The sequence below is a fragment of the Mizuhopecten yessoensis genome, unplaced genomic scaffold, assembly GCF_002113885.1.
Source record: "Mizuhopecten yessoensis strain PY_sf001 unplaced genomic scaffold, ASM211388v2 scaffold9987, whole genome shotgun sequence".
Classification (NCBI taxonomy): Eukaryota; Metazoa; Mollusca; class Bivalvia; order Pectinida; family Pectinidae; genus Mizuhopecten; species Mizuhopecten yessoensis.
The window spans coordinates 1,166,442-1,181,016 of record NW_018408322.1 but is presented as its reverse complement, the minus strand read 5'-3'; the positions used below and the strand labels follow the sequence as shown (position 1 = coordinate 1,181,016).

The 14,575-nt window shown below is 36.5% G+C and overlaps 1 protein-coding gene across 1 annotated transcript in view; it reads left to right on the top strand.

Moving 5' to 3' along the window:
- The first annotated feature begins 2,914 nt into the window (after positions 1 to 2,914).
- Positions 2,915 to 14,575, top strand: part of LOC110459225 (phosphoglucomutase-2-like) — a 35,898-nt gene continuing 24,237 nt past the window's right edge. The window contains exons 1-6 of the mRNA XM_021511382.1: positions 2,915 to 3,071; positions 5,376 to 5,475; positions 6,149 to 6,216; positions 7,031 to 7,119; positions 8,113 to 8,197; positions 8,709 to 8,816. Of these exons, the coding sequence (XP_021367057.1) occupies positions 3,003 to 3,071; positions 5,376 to 5,475; positions 6,149 to 6,216; positions 7,031 to 7,119; positions 8,113 to 8,197; positions 8,709 to 8,816 (519 nt within the window). The 5' untranslated portion in view covers positions 2,915 to 3,002. The remainder of the gene's footprint in view (positions 3,072 to 5,375; positions 5,476 to 6,148; positions 6,217 to 7,030; positions 7,120 to 8,112; positions 8,198 to 8,708; positions 8,817 to 14,575) is intronic.

Genomic DNA, 14,575 nt, shown 5'->3' with positions numbered 1-14,575 from the left:
CTTCTTAATTGGATAACAAACTATCTTTTTGAGCGTAAGCAATCCGTCTTTATTCACGATTCCCATTCTTCTGTAAGAAATATAAACGCCGGTGTTCCCCAAGGTTCAGTGTTAGGCCCTTTATTCTTCTTGATTTATATTAACGACATTTCAACCGAACTCTCCTCATTATCTCGTCTTTTTGCTGACGATACGTCGCTTTCATACTCATCACCAAACCTAGAAAATATTGTAAGTGAAGTAAATAAAGACCTAAAAACTCTAGAGAAATGGTCTAAAAATTGGCTGATGTCTTTCAATCCTAAAAAAACCGAAATCATGATTGTTTCTAATACAAATCTACCCTTTCAACCCCAATTTATTTTTAACGATACTTCTATCCTTTTAACAGATAGCCACAAACACCTTGGAGTTATACTAAGTAGCGACGGTAAATGGAATAAACATGTAGACGAACTTATCAAAAAAGTGGCTAAATATATAGCAACCCTTCGTAAAATGAAATGGTTACTCAGTAGAAATAACCTTGAAAAACTATATTTAACGTACATTCGACCATTATTAGAATATGCATGTGAAGTCTGGGACAATTGTGGAATGACAAATTCATCAAAACTTGAAAATATTCAGATAGATGCTGCACGAATTGTTACAGGACTACCTATTTACACAAAAATTGAACATATATTTAATGAAATTGGCTGGGTTCCACTAAGTAATAGAAGGAAAAACAGAAAATTGTCCCTATTCTTTACAATTAAAAACGGTACAGCTCCTAATTATTTGTGTGACACCTTACCAGATAGCATTGGGGATATTTCTCGTTATAACCTAAGAAATTCCCAACATTTAAGACAACCAAACTTTAGGCTTGAAACAATGCGCAATTCTTTTTTCCCATCAACTACAAAAATGTGGAATGACCTAGATATATCTATAAGGAATTCGGCTTCTCTCAGTTCATTTAAATCAAATATAAAATCAAAAGGTAAACCACAAAATAAATGCTTTCTGGTATGGGGTTCCCGTAAATCAAATATACTTCATTGCCGTTTGAGAAATCGTGCGAGCTCCCTTAACTATGACCTATTTAGAGCAAATTTATCAAATACAGCTGAATGTGCATGCGGTAATCCATGTGAAGACTCTTATCACTTCCTTTGTGTCTGTCCCTTATACACCCAGCATCGTAATCTATTAATAAGAGAGCTTCAACCTGTTCGTGATGATTTAACTTTAGACTTGCTCCTATATGGCGATCCTAAATTCAGCATTAATGTAAATACCTCAATTGCAAAATCTGTCCAAAATTATATCAGCAAATGCAACAGGTTTGACTGAATGTGATCATCTTTCTCTCTCTATCACTCTTTTTTTTCTCCGACTCTACCTGTGTTACTATCATTTACTTCATTACTCTATCCGTCTTTTCTTCCACTCTATTTTTCATCTACTCTATCTGTGTTACTATCCTTTACTTCGTTTCGCTCTCCTTCTTTTCTTCGTCTCTATTTTCCATTTCCATATAAAAACATAATTAATGTATATTGCGTAAATTACCTTATCAAGTTATTGTTTATACTCATGTATATGAAGAAAAGGACTTTGATAAGTTGGTAAAACTTGTGTCCAATTCTTTTGTAAATATTTATTTGCAATAAAATATGTTTAAATCGAATGTCGGTCTTGCCCGCTGAATTATTACTATCAGAATACGTTTGTGGATTATATATTTTTTTCATCAAAGTTCCAAAATGTATCATTTTCCTTTCAGAAATGAATTATCAACGCTATATATATAGACATTCCAGAAAGAAAAAAACATTTCCCAGTGCGTATAGTTACTTTTTTGGCAGTAGTGCGTGGATCGTCTATCTTGATCTTCTGAAGAAGGCCAGGAGGCCGATCGAAATATTGGGACTCCGAGTGACAATATTACTATACAATTACTGTAAAATTATTTTACAAATTATGTTTTAGAAATATTGCGCTAATATGCCTCTATCAGTATATGGCATCTGATACTATTTGGATACATGAACGTATAGTCTGACTGGGCTGGGCCTTCGGTAACATATATAGTGATAAAGTGGATGATCGATGTTTGGGTATTTGACAAGTATGGTTTAAGGTTTGTGAATATTACTAGGTGGTTTATCTCGCTGCGCGTGACTCCACTGTCGAGCAGTGTAGTGTTCAGAATGATTTCTAGTGAACTGTTTTGATCGTAAGTATTTCGAGCGGTAAGCATGTTTTATACACCAACTTACGGTTTAGAAATGTTCCGTTTGATATTGTTTTGTAAATACAGAGACGTATAGTAAATGGCTTCGGTAAATCATACATACAGTGACGTGCCATAAGTCTTTCACGTTACGTCATTTTCCCCATTGAATTCTTTGTTAATTCAATTTTGGATGGTCTACCTGACTTAATTTAGGAAAAAAAATGACGAATATTCAGCACAAAGCTAGATAAGTAGCTCTTTTCTTGGTAATATCTATATAATTATCCATTTGATAAAACCATGATGGGTTAATTGGGAAAACCATATTATATGGCAAAATTTAACATTGTGTCTAGATCTATGGGAATGATTTCAAAGTACAACTTTAATGTGCTGGGATGAAAAGTGATATCTCAACAACTGAGCCATGGACAATAATATAAATATTACCAGAGGAAACACTGTATATATAACTCTCAAACAGGATGTCAAGTTTTATCAAAATTAGATGTCAATCAAAGTCACAAAAAACATTGAAAAAATATGTAAATTAACCTAGAATCCAATGGTAAAATGATGTAACGTGAAATACTTATGCCACATCACTGTATATACTTTAACCCGTTCCTGGTAAGTCGGTTTCAATAATAAGTCTCCGTATAATTTCCCGTTCCGTAAAATATATGTCCTAACCTATAACCTATGTTAAAAGTCTGACAGCAGCCAAACTGACATCGTTTGCAGCAGTTGTAGTAGGGGAAAGAAGGCGGTCAACATGGCCAAAATACTCACTGGTGATGTTGATGTGGACGCTAAAGTTGAAGAATGGATGGACTGGGACAAAGTAAGTAAACTGTCAATGTATGTCACTCACTTTGCGCTGATGTTATGACCAGAAGTAAACGAGATAACTTGAGTTATCCCCTGCCTGACGCAACATCAAGACCCTCAGGGCGCTGATATAAATCGCAACCTATTGATTGCATACGGGTGGAGGGGGTTAAGGATTATCAGCACAAGGAGGGTATTTTCCGAGGCAGACATGCAAATAAGCTCTAAAGGATTGACAATTTTGAATGACCCCTCCACCGGGNGGGGGGGGCGGCGACATAACAGGAGCTTTTATCTCAAAACCCACTATAAAAGAATATTTAAAATGCGTTTTGCACAACATGTTTCAACTGCAAGTCAATTGTAGTTAGATGATATACAATGCACCCTTCTTCACATAAATACTGTTTTAGATTATTACCACCTACTGAGTGTCTATTGCTCAATTTGCTTCTATTGAGGTAAAGCCACTGGAGTAAGCAATCATGCATGAAGCCCAATACTTGCAGACAAAAGTTGATATCAAATAAAATGCATGCACATGCATGCAAGACTATCTTTAAGAGTTGTCCCCCTTAAATAGTGGGTTATATACGTGTACATGTATAAGAACAATAATAATTACAACACTTATAAGAAGGATTTTCTGCTAGATAACCAAACTGTTTGGTAGTGAAGCAGACGTAAAACCATTCAATAAATCAATCAACTTGTAAGGATATATTGAAGTGCTTAAGTTCCGTAGGACAATTTTAATTCATAACAGCTGACACCTTTACATTATGAGCATAATGTGACCTGGGGGAATACTGCAATGGGTGACTTTAGCATGGTATTTCATTAAGGTAGCACGTTAAAGTTGACATCACTGTAGTAGGTCGAGGAATAGTGATAAAGAAAGTGTAGTCGCTGGGGCTCGAACCGACGACCCTTGTCTCTCTAGCCCGATGCTCTACTGCTGAGCCAAAGGGAAATTCCCTAAGGCTGATGCTTGTAAGGCAACCTCATCAATGCATATTTTTTACACTACTGTAACAAGAGAGGAAAAATGCACGGCCAGACTGGGGTTCGAACCCAGAGCCTTCTAAATTCTAGACGGACGCTCTACCAATTTTGCTATCAGTATCTGGTCGTCGACGATCGACCCAGCCCAGTTCTGCAACATTCCTCCCTCCTTTTTCTCAGTCTTCGCTCCTGAAGACACAACTATTTACAACCCAGGTTCGGTATCCCCTTGCCATTTATACACCAAATGCTTGAAACAAGGGTTGGTCACAGGCACCACTGTAACAGGAGAGGAAAAATGCATGGCTATGTTTGAACCCGGGTCCTTCTGAGCTCTAGACGGTTGCTCTACCTATTGAGTTATTTGGTCGCCGACGGTCAACCCAGTCCAGTTCCTCTACATCACATCTGCACTATCACTTGATGACAAATACACCAACATAATGCCTCCAGCACACACACATATAGAGGCATATATCCTTAAATAATCTTAGCAATTTATAGGCCGCTTAACTCACTAAAGCAAACCATATATATACACACAGACCATACTACAATGCATGTTATGCAGAGATGAGGTTAAAAGTACACTGCCATTTATATTAATGGCCTAGGATAAATTGCCCATGTATTAATCAAAAGAAAGTTACATCTCTACCATTGTAATGTTTCTTAGTTACGTAGTAACTATTTTCACAAGCAAAAAGGTAACGGTGCATCTTAAATAAAACAGATATTGACAGTAGATCAACTACAGTAGTCTAAGATAGATGTGTAAGTGTTTGTGTACAGACACTGCACTAGCTATCACTTTGTACAAGTCCTTACTTCTATTGCCTTCAGAAATTGTTTTCTGCACAATAGAATGCTACTAGATATGATCACATTACTCCAAACAAGCGTATAATAATATCTAGAGTTGCCCGAACCTGGGAGGCACCAAAGAAAAGAAGAATATAGGAGAAAGAAAAAAGAAGAAAAAAAGTCCCAAGTGTTGCAATGACGACAAACAGAATGATCTTGGTTTCTCCAATGTGTCCCAAGTAGAATAAAAACAAAGATTTTGCACAGGGCTCCATATATTAGACCTGTGTTGTTATGAATGTATATTAGTAATCTGCTAGTCATGGTAACAGTAAGAAATGTGGATTCTGGGGTTGAAGAAATCTCAAGGTTTAGTTCTGATTATTCAATATTCTTCAAGTTGTACAATTTATACGAAAAGTTCTGAAATTCTTAAATTTGAGATTTATATATTCTACACTTAACAAGTGATGTATTTTTAAACCTGATAACATACTTTGTGTTGTAGAATGAGACAACACGGGAGGAGATACTGAAGTTAGCTAAAGATGGCGAGGTGGAGTCTCTAAAGCAGCGGCTTCTTCATCGCATGGAGTTTGGAACAGCCGGTAGATTACCTGATAACCGCATGATATATATCTTTTAGGATTTTAATGAGTGATGATTGATTTTAATGTTATCATTATGCTAGAAAAAAAAGAAAAAAAAAAGTAAGTAAATAATATTTTATATTTAATAATAAATTCATTAGGTTGGCTATATATGAATAATAATCTTTTGTCATAAATTAGACATCTGGTTTATCCTATAAATATAATCACAAAAAAAAGTAGATAAGTATTTTTCTGTACACAATGCAGGGAAAATCATGGAATTTAAGAGCAATGAGACATTTTCAGTTGATATCAAAATTAAGAGGGGCCATTCTATGTAATATTAAAAGAAAATTGGAACATGGAGGGGTCAATTTCAGTTTTGAGGGGTCAATGCCCGCCGCCCCATGGCCCCCTGCAGGATTATCCCTGCAATACATGATTTGAATTCTCCAAAAAGGAGAAAATGCTGTGTGAGATGTGATATATAATTATGCAAGACATGGCATCACAAAGCATTGTGTCACATTTACTTATGTGGAATTTGTAGTATTGTTATCACAATGTGTACAACAGATTTATCTTAACACCCCTTTGTTTTCACAAGGTAGTATTTATTTTTCCATTAGGAAATACTGTACCAACCCTTGTGTATGAGCAATGTATGAAAGAATGATTTATTTCCTAGGTTTAAGAGCAAGGATGGGGGCAGGCTACAGCATGATGAATGACCTGACTATCATACAGACAACACAGGTAGGTGTACACTACAATGTATCAGTGATATCCTCAGCAATTTTTTGATGTGCTATGGTATCCCGTTTTTCTCCTTCAATCGCAGTGTGGCACTGCCAATCATTTCTCTGTTGCAACCCATCTATCATGCGCAACGACACTTTGAGAAACAAAACTCAAGACAATTAAGAATAATAATTGATGTAACTTAATTTGAAATGGAAAGCATTGTTTAATAATCTTGACTTTGCTTTATTATTGCTCATCTCTTGCCATTTTCCTTTTCTTTATCATTATTTTAACTACAATCAAAATAGTCTTATGACCGACTCAAGAAAATGGATGTTTTTTACAAATTTCTGAATGATTTATCTTAGGAAAACTTACAAGAAAATCATCATAGAAATAATGAAATTTTATATCTGAGATTAAGTATTAAAACTTATAATTACATTCCAACCAGTGATTTTTATTTTGACAAATTATTGATTTAATTTGAAATAGGTTTTTTCTTTTATTTTTGATAATAAATAAGAACCTTTGGTTATGAAAATTATATTGTTTAGTGCTTAAGATAAACAGCATAAGCACATACAAGTCAATTGGCTTTGATAAAGGTTTTTACTGTCAGATTGTGTAACTGTGCCTATATAATCATAATGTAATAGTTCAATTTAAAAATACTAGCTCTGCATTTATAAGATCACAGCAAAATGTATTGTAAGTTGTTATATTTCACTGAAACTAGTTTATGGTAAATGTCATTTGATCTGGACATCATTGATAAAACATGTAACACTGTACATTTTGTTTTATTCACCAATATTACTTTCAGGGTTTGTGTAAACATCTTCTCCAGTCCTGCCCAACAGCTTGTACAGATGGTGTTGTTATTGGTTACGATGGACGCCACAACAGTGACAGGTAACTGTGTACACCTGTTCTTTATACACAGGTTATTTGTTACAATGGGACATTGGAGATCTATAATGGGACAAGGGAAGCTATCCTTTATAGACAGGTTGTCTGATAATGGGTCACTTGGAGATGTCACTTATAGATTGGTTGTCTGAGAATGGGACACAGGGAGCTGTCCTTTATAGACAGGTTGTCTAATAATTATGGGACACTTAGAGATGTCCCTTATAGAAAGGTTGTCCTATAACGGGACATACGGAGCTGTAATTAGTCCACCACCAGTTCCCGGGGAGGGGACTATAGGTTTGCACTCCTTCTATCCTTCCGTCTAAGAAGTTTTTCCGGGTCATATCTTCTATACTATTTCACCTGGAGTAACCAGATTTGGTGTACAAGGACATATTGGGGTGGTAGAGTGCAGAGTGCAAGAACTAGTTCACTGTTACATATTACTTGACCTTTGACCTTAACCTTTGAAAGCGTTTGTCCGGGGCATATCTTCTATACTATTTCTCCTGGAGTAACCAGATAAGGTGTACAATGACATCTTGGGATGGTGAGTGCAAGAAGTAGGTCACTATGACCTCACTGTGACCTATGCTTTGAACAGTAGTTACATCCTGACATATAAGTGTACTCTTTGTTAAATATATAGAAATGGTTACCGGTGGGGGACTATGGATTGCCTTGCAATACTTTGCCTTGTTTATAGACAGGTTGTCCAGATAATAAGACATTGAGAGGGTTCTTGCAAATCGACTGGTTTTTCAATTCGATCGTTATCTGCTTTCAATTTAACCCAACTACCATGTTTTACAACTGCTGTGCATATATCGAGATAAATAAACACATGCTGCAATGATTGCCCTCCAGTTCCTGCCGGCTGCTTGGGATTTATTCCTTGACTATAGCTTAGATCTAGACACAGACCAATTTGTATGTAATTCATTACAAATAGACACAGACCAATTATTCATGTTTACAAATTTATTTCCACAGGTTTGCCAAGTTGGCTACTGCTGTGTTTATCAATAAGAATGTTCCAGTTTACCTGTTTTCCAGAATGTGTCCCACCCCATATGTTGTAAGTATCGGCTTTTTCTCTTTGCTGCAAAATGGTGATAAGTTTTCTTTACTTAGATGGTTAGAACAGTTTGAAGGTTCTGAATTTAAATTCTGGTCTAGCTGTTGCATTTTTCTTTTCCCCTTTCAGTAGTATGTATAAAAGTTTTCTAATAAAGTCCTTAAAAATATTTAATTGATGAGCTACTCCACAAGATAGATGTTTTAGAATTGTTCCTTTCGGCCACCATGATACAAATTTAATTGTCTCAATAAGAAGATGTTGTTTAATTGTTTCTGTATTTATATGCATTTCATTGTCTGACTCTCAGAAGACCTATTATGATACTGTATACCGGGAACTTTTTGTCCTGTCAAATTTTCGCAATTTGCATTGTATGAAAATCATCCCCCCCCCCGAAAATTAAACTGCAGCAAAAATTACCCGATATACAACATTATTGTTGTATGTTGTACTGTTTAGAAGGTGACTGCCATGTGAGTATATTAAGTTACTTGTGTATTATTTGTAGGCCTATGGTGTTTTGATGTGTAAGGCAGCCTGTGGGATCATGGTGACAGCCTCGCATAATCCAAAGGAGGACAATGGTTACAAAGTGTACTGGGGAAACGGATCTCAGGTAGGCCCTTCGTGTACTGTAGATATTCTAAACTAGGTGATCACTGAGTGCTTCCTCAGCCAGGCAGTCCTAGGTATATATGTGACTGGTGTCAACAGAAACCTCAAAAATACAGAACATTAAATAGTAATAAAAATGGTTGGGAGTCAATGTTTTAATAATATGTTGTATGCTAACATCTTTACAAAACAGTGAAAAACTGGGTAATTAATGCAGCATTGTTATTTTTTGGAAGGTATCTACAAAAACGTTGACGGTGTAGTGATTATTTCCAGCTCCATGCAATATTTAAAGATCTACCGGTAGTTTGAAACCAAGACAAAAAAGTTCCAGATTAAAGCATCAGAGCATTTGCTGCTCAGCTGTTTGCATGCTGATACGGATCAGGAGGCCTACACATAAAGAAGTTAACTTGTTACTTGTCCCACATAATACCAGAGCCTATGTCTGTCCTATGTTGTATTGGAGGTATATATAGAGAGCCTATGTCTGTCCTATATTGTGTTGGAGGTATATATAGAGAGCCTATCTCTGTCCTATATTGTTTTGGAGGTATATATAGAGAGCCTATGTCTGTCCTATGTTGTGTTGGAGGTATATATAGAGAGCCTGTCTCTGTCCTATGTTGTATTAGAGGTATATATAGAGAGCCTATGTCTGTCCTATGTTATATTGGAGGTATATATAGAGAGCCTATGTCTGTGCTATGTTGTATTGGAGCTATATATAGAGAGCCTATGTCTGTGCTATGTTGTATTGGAGGGATATATAGAGAGCCTATGTCTGTCCTATGTTGTGTTGGAGGTATATATAGAGAGCCTATGTCTGTCCTATATTGCGTTGGAGGTATATATAGAGAGCCTATCTCTGTCCTATATTGTTTTGGACGTATATATAGAGAGCCTATGTCTGTCCTATGTTGTATTGGAGGTATATATAGAGAGCGTATGTCTGTCCTATGTTGTATTGCAGCTATAAATAGAGAGCCAAAGTCTGTCCTATGTTGTATTGGAGGTATATATAGTGAGCCTATGTCTGTCCTATTTTGTATTGGAGGTATATATAGAGAGCCTATGTCTGTCCTATGTTGTATTGGAGCTATATATAGAGAGCCTCTGTCTGTCCTATGTTATATTGGACGTATATATAGAGAGCCTTTGTCTGTGCTATGTTGTATTGGACGTATATAGAGAGAGCCTATGTCTGTGATATGTTGTATTGGATGTATATATAGAGAGCCTATGTCTTTCCTATGTTGTATTGGAGGTATATATTGAGAGCCTATGTCTGTCCTATGTTATATGGGACGTATATATAGAGAGCCTTTGTCTGTGCTATGTTGTATTGGAGGTATACATAGAGAGCGTATGTCTGCCCTATGTTGTATTGGAGGAATATATAGAGAGCCTATGTCTGTACTATGTTGTATGAGCCTATGTCTGTGCTATGTTATATTGGAGGTATATATAGAGAGCCTACGTCTGTCCTTTGTTCTATTTGAGGTATATATAGAGAGCCTGTCTCTGTCCTATGTTGTATTGGAGGGATATCTAGAGAGCCTATGTCTGTCATATGTTGTATTGGACGTATATATAGAGAGCCTATGTCTTATGTTGTATTGGAGGTATATATTGAGAGCCTATGTCTGTCCTATGTTATATGGGACGTATATATAGAGAGCCTTTGTCTGTGCTATGTTGTATTGGATGGATATATAGAGAGCCTATGTCTGTGCTTCTGTCCTATTTTGTATTGGAGGTATATAGAGAGAGCCTATGTCTGTCCTATGTTATATGGGACGTATATATAGAGAGCCTTTGTCTGTGCTATGTTGTATTGGAGGTTTATATTGAGAGCCTATGTCTGTCATATGTTGTATTGGACGTATATATAGAGAGCCTTTGTCTGTGCTATGTTGTATTGGAGGTATGTATTGGAGGTATATATAGAGAGCCTATGTGTGTCCTATGTTATATTGGAGGAATATATAGAGAGCCTATGTCTGTGTTATGTTATATTGGAGCTATATATAGAGAGCCCATGTCTGTCCTATGTTGTATTGGACGTATATATAGAGAGCCTTTGTCTGTGCTATGGTGTATTGGAGGTATATATAGAGATCCTATGTCTGTGTTATGTTGTATTGGAGATATATAAAGATAGCCTACGGCTGTCCTATGTTATATTGGAGCTATATATAGAGAGCCTCTGTCTGTCCTATGTTATATTGGAGGAATATATAGAGAGCCTATGTCTGTACTATGTTGTATGAGCCTATGTCTGTGCTATGTTATATTGGAGCTATATATAGAGAGCCTCTGTCTGTCCTATGTTATATTGGACGTATATATAGAGAGCCTTTGTCTGTGCTATGGTGTATTGGAGGTATATATAGAGATCCTATGTCTGTGCTATGTTATATTGGAGGAATATATAGAGAGCCTATGTCTGTGCTATGTTGTATTATGTCTGTCCTATGTTGTATTGGAGCTATATATAGAGAGCCCATGTCTGTGCTATGTTGTATTGGAGGTATGTATTGGAGGTATATATAGAGAGGCTATGTCTGTCCTATGTTATATTTGAGGTATATATAGAGAGCCTATGTGTGTCATATGTTATATTGGAGGTATATATAGAGAGCCTATGTGTATCCTATGTTATATTGGAGGTATATACAGAGAGCCAATGTCTGTGCTATGTTGTATTGGAGGTATGTATTGGAGGTATATATAGAGAGCATATGTCTGTGCTATGTTGTATTGGATGGATATATAGAGAGCCTATGTCTTTCCTATGTTGTATTGGAGGTATATATAGAGAGGCTATGTCTGTCCTATGTTATATTTGAGGTATATATAGAGAGCCTATGTGTGTCCTATGTTATATTGGAGGTATATATAGAGAGCCGATGTCTGTCCTATGTTGCATTGGAGGTATATATAGAGAGCCGATGTCTGTCCTATGTTGCATTGGAGGTATATATAGAGAGCCTAAGCCTGTCCTATGTTGTATTGGAGGTATATATTGAGAGCCTATGTCTGTCCTATGTTCTATTGGACGTATATAGAGAGAGCCTATGTCTGTGATATGTTGTATTGGATGTATATATAGAGAGCCTAAGTCTGTCTTTTGTTGTATTTGAGGTATATATAGAGAGCCTGTCTCTGTCCTATGTTGTATTGGAGGGATATATAGAGAGCCTATGTCTGTTCTATGTTGTATTGGAGCTATATATAGAGAGCCCATGTCTGTGCTATGTTGTATTGGAGGTTTATATTGAGAGCCTATGTCTGTCCTATGTTATATTGGACGTATATATAGAGAGCCTTTGTCTGTGCTATGTTGTATTGGAGGTTTATATTGAGAGCCTATGTCTGTCCTATGTTATATGGGACGTATATATAGAGAGCCTTTGTCTGTGCTATGTTGTATTGGAGGTATGTATTGGAGGTATATATAGAGAGGCTATGTCTGTCCTATGTTGTATTTGACGTATATATAGAGAGCCTATGTCTGTGTTATGTTATATTGGAGCTATATATAGAGAGCCCATGTCTGTCCTATGTTGTATTGGAGGGATATATAGAGAGCCTAAGTCTGTCCTATGTTGTATTGGAGCTATATAAAGAGAGCCTATGTCTGTCCTATGTTCTATTGGACGTATATAGAGAGAGCCTATGTCTGTGATATGTTGTATTGGATGTATATATAGAGAGCCTAAGTCTGGCCTATGTTGTATTTGAGGTATATACTATGTTGTATTGGAGGTATATATTGAGAGCCTATGTCTGTCCTATGTTATATGGGACGTATATATAGAGAGCCTTTGTCTGTGCTATGGTGTATTGGAGGTATATATAGAGAGCCGATGTCTGTCCTATGTTGCATTGGAGGTATATATAGAGAGCCAATGTCTGCGCTATGTTGTATTGGAGGTATATATTGAGAGCCTATGTCTGTTCTATGTTGTATTGGACGTATATATAGAGAGCCTTTGTCTGTGCTATGTTGTATTGGAGGTATATATAGAGATCCTATGTCTGTGCTATGTTATATTGGAGCTATATATAGAGAGCCCATGTCTGTGCTATGTTGTATTGGAGGTTTATATTGAGAGCCTATGTCTGTCCTATGTTCTATTGGACGTATATAGAGAGAGCCTATGTCTGTCCTATGTTCTATTGGACGTATATAGAGAGAGCCTATGTCTGTGCTATGTTATATTGGAGCTATATATAGAGAGCCTCTGTCTGTCCTATGTTATATTGGACGTATATATAGAGAGCCTTTGTCTGTGCTATGTTGTATTGGAGGTATGTATTGGAGGTATATATAGAGATCCTATGTCTGTGCTATGTTATATTGGAGGTTAGAGAGCCTATGTTGTATTTGAGGTATATATAGAGAGCCTATGTGTGTCATATGTTATATTGGAGGTATATATAGAGAGTGTATGTCTGTCCTATGTTGTATTGCAGCTATAAATAGGGAGCCAAAGTCTGTCCTATGTTGTATTGGAGGGATATATAGAGAGCCTAAGTCTGTCCTCTGTTGTATTGGAGGTATATATAGAGATCCTATGTCTGTGTTATGTTGTATTGGAGATATATAAAGATAGCCTACGGCTGTCCTATGTTATATTGGAGCTATATATAGAGAGCCTCTGTCTGTCCTATGTTATATTGGACGTATATATAGAGAGCCTTTGTCTGTGCTATGGTGTATTGGAGGTATATATAGAGAGCCTACGTCTGTCCTTTGTTCTATTTGAGGTATATATAGAGAGCCTAAGCCTGTCCTATGTTGTATTGGAGGTATATATAGAGAGCCTAAGTCTGTCCTTTGTTGTATTTGAGGTATATATAGAGAGCCTATGTGTGTCCTATGTTATATTGGAGGTATATATAGAGAGCCTATGTCTGTCCTATGTTGTATTGGAGGTATATATAGAGAGCCTAAGTCTGTCCTATGTTGTATTTGAGGTATCTATAGAGAGCCTATGTCTGTCCTATGTTGTATTTGACGTATATATAGAGAGCCTATGTCTGTGCTATGTTGTATTGGACCTATATATAGAGAGCCTATGTCTGTCCTATGTTGTATTGGACGTATATATAGAGAGCCTATGTCTGTCCTATGTTGTATTGGAGGTATATATAGAGAGCCTAAGTCTGTGCTATGTTGTATTGGACCTATATATAGAGAGCCTATGTCTGTACTATGTTGTATTTGACGTATATATAGAGAGCCTATGTCTGTGCTATGTTATATTGGAGGTATATATAGAGAGCCTAAGCCTGTGCTATGTTATATTGGAGGTATATATAGAGAGCCTATGTCTGTGCTATGTTGTATTGGAGGTATATATAGAGAGCCTTTGTGTGTGCTATGTTGTATTTGAGGTATATATAGAGAGCCTATGTCTGTCCTATGTTGTATTGGAGGTATATATAGAGAGCCTATGTCTGTGCTATGTTGTATTGGAGGTATATATAGAGAGCCTAAGTCTGTGCTATGTTGTATTGGTGGTATATATAGAGAGCCTATGTCTGTGCTATGTTGTATTGGAGGTATATATAGAAAGCCTATGTCTGTCCTATGTTGTATTGGACATATATATAGAGAGCCTATGTCTGTCCTATGTTGTATTGGAGGTATATATAGAGAGCCTATGTCTGTCCTATGTTATATTTGAGGTATATATAGAGAGCCTATGTCTGTGCTATGTTGTATTGGAGGTATATATAGAGAGCCTA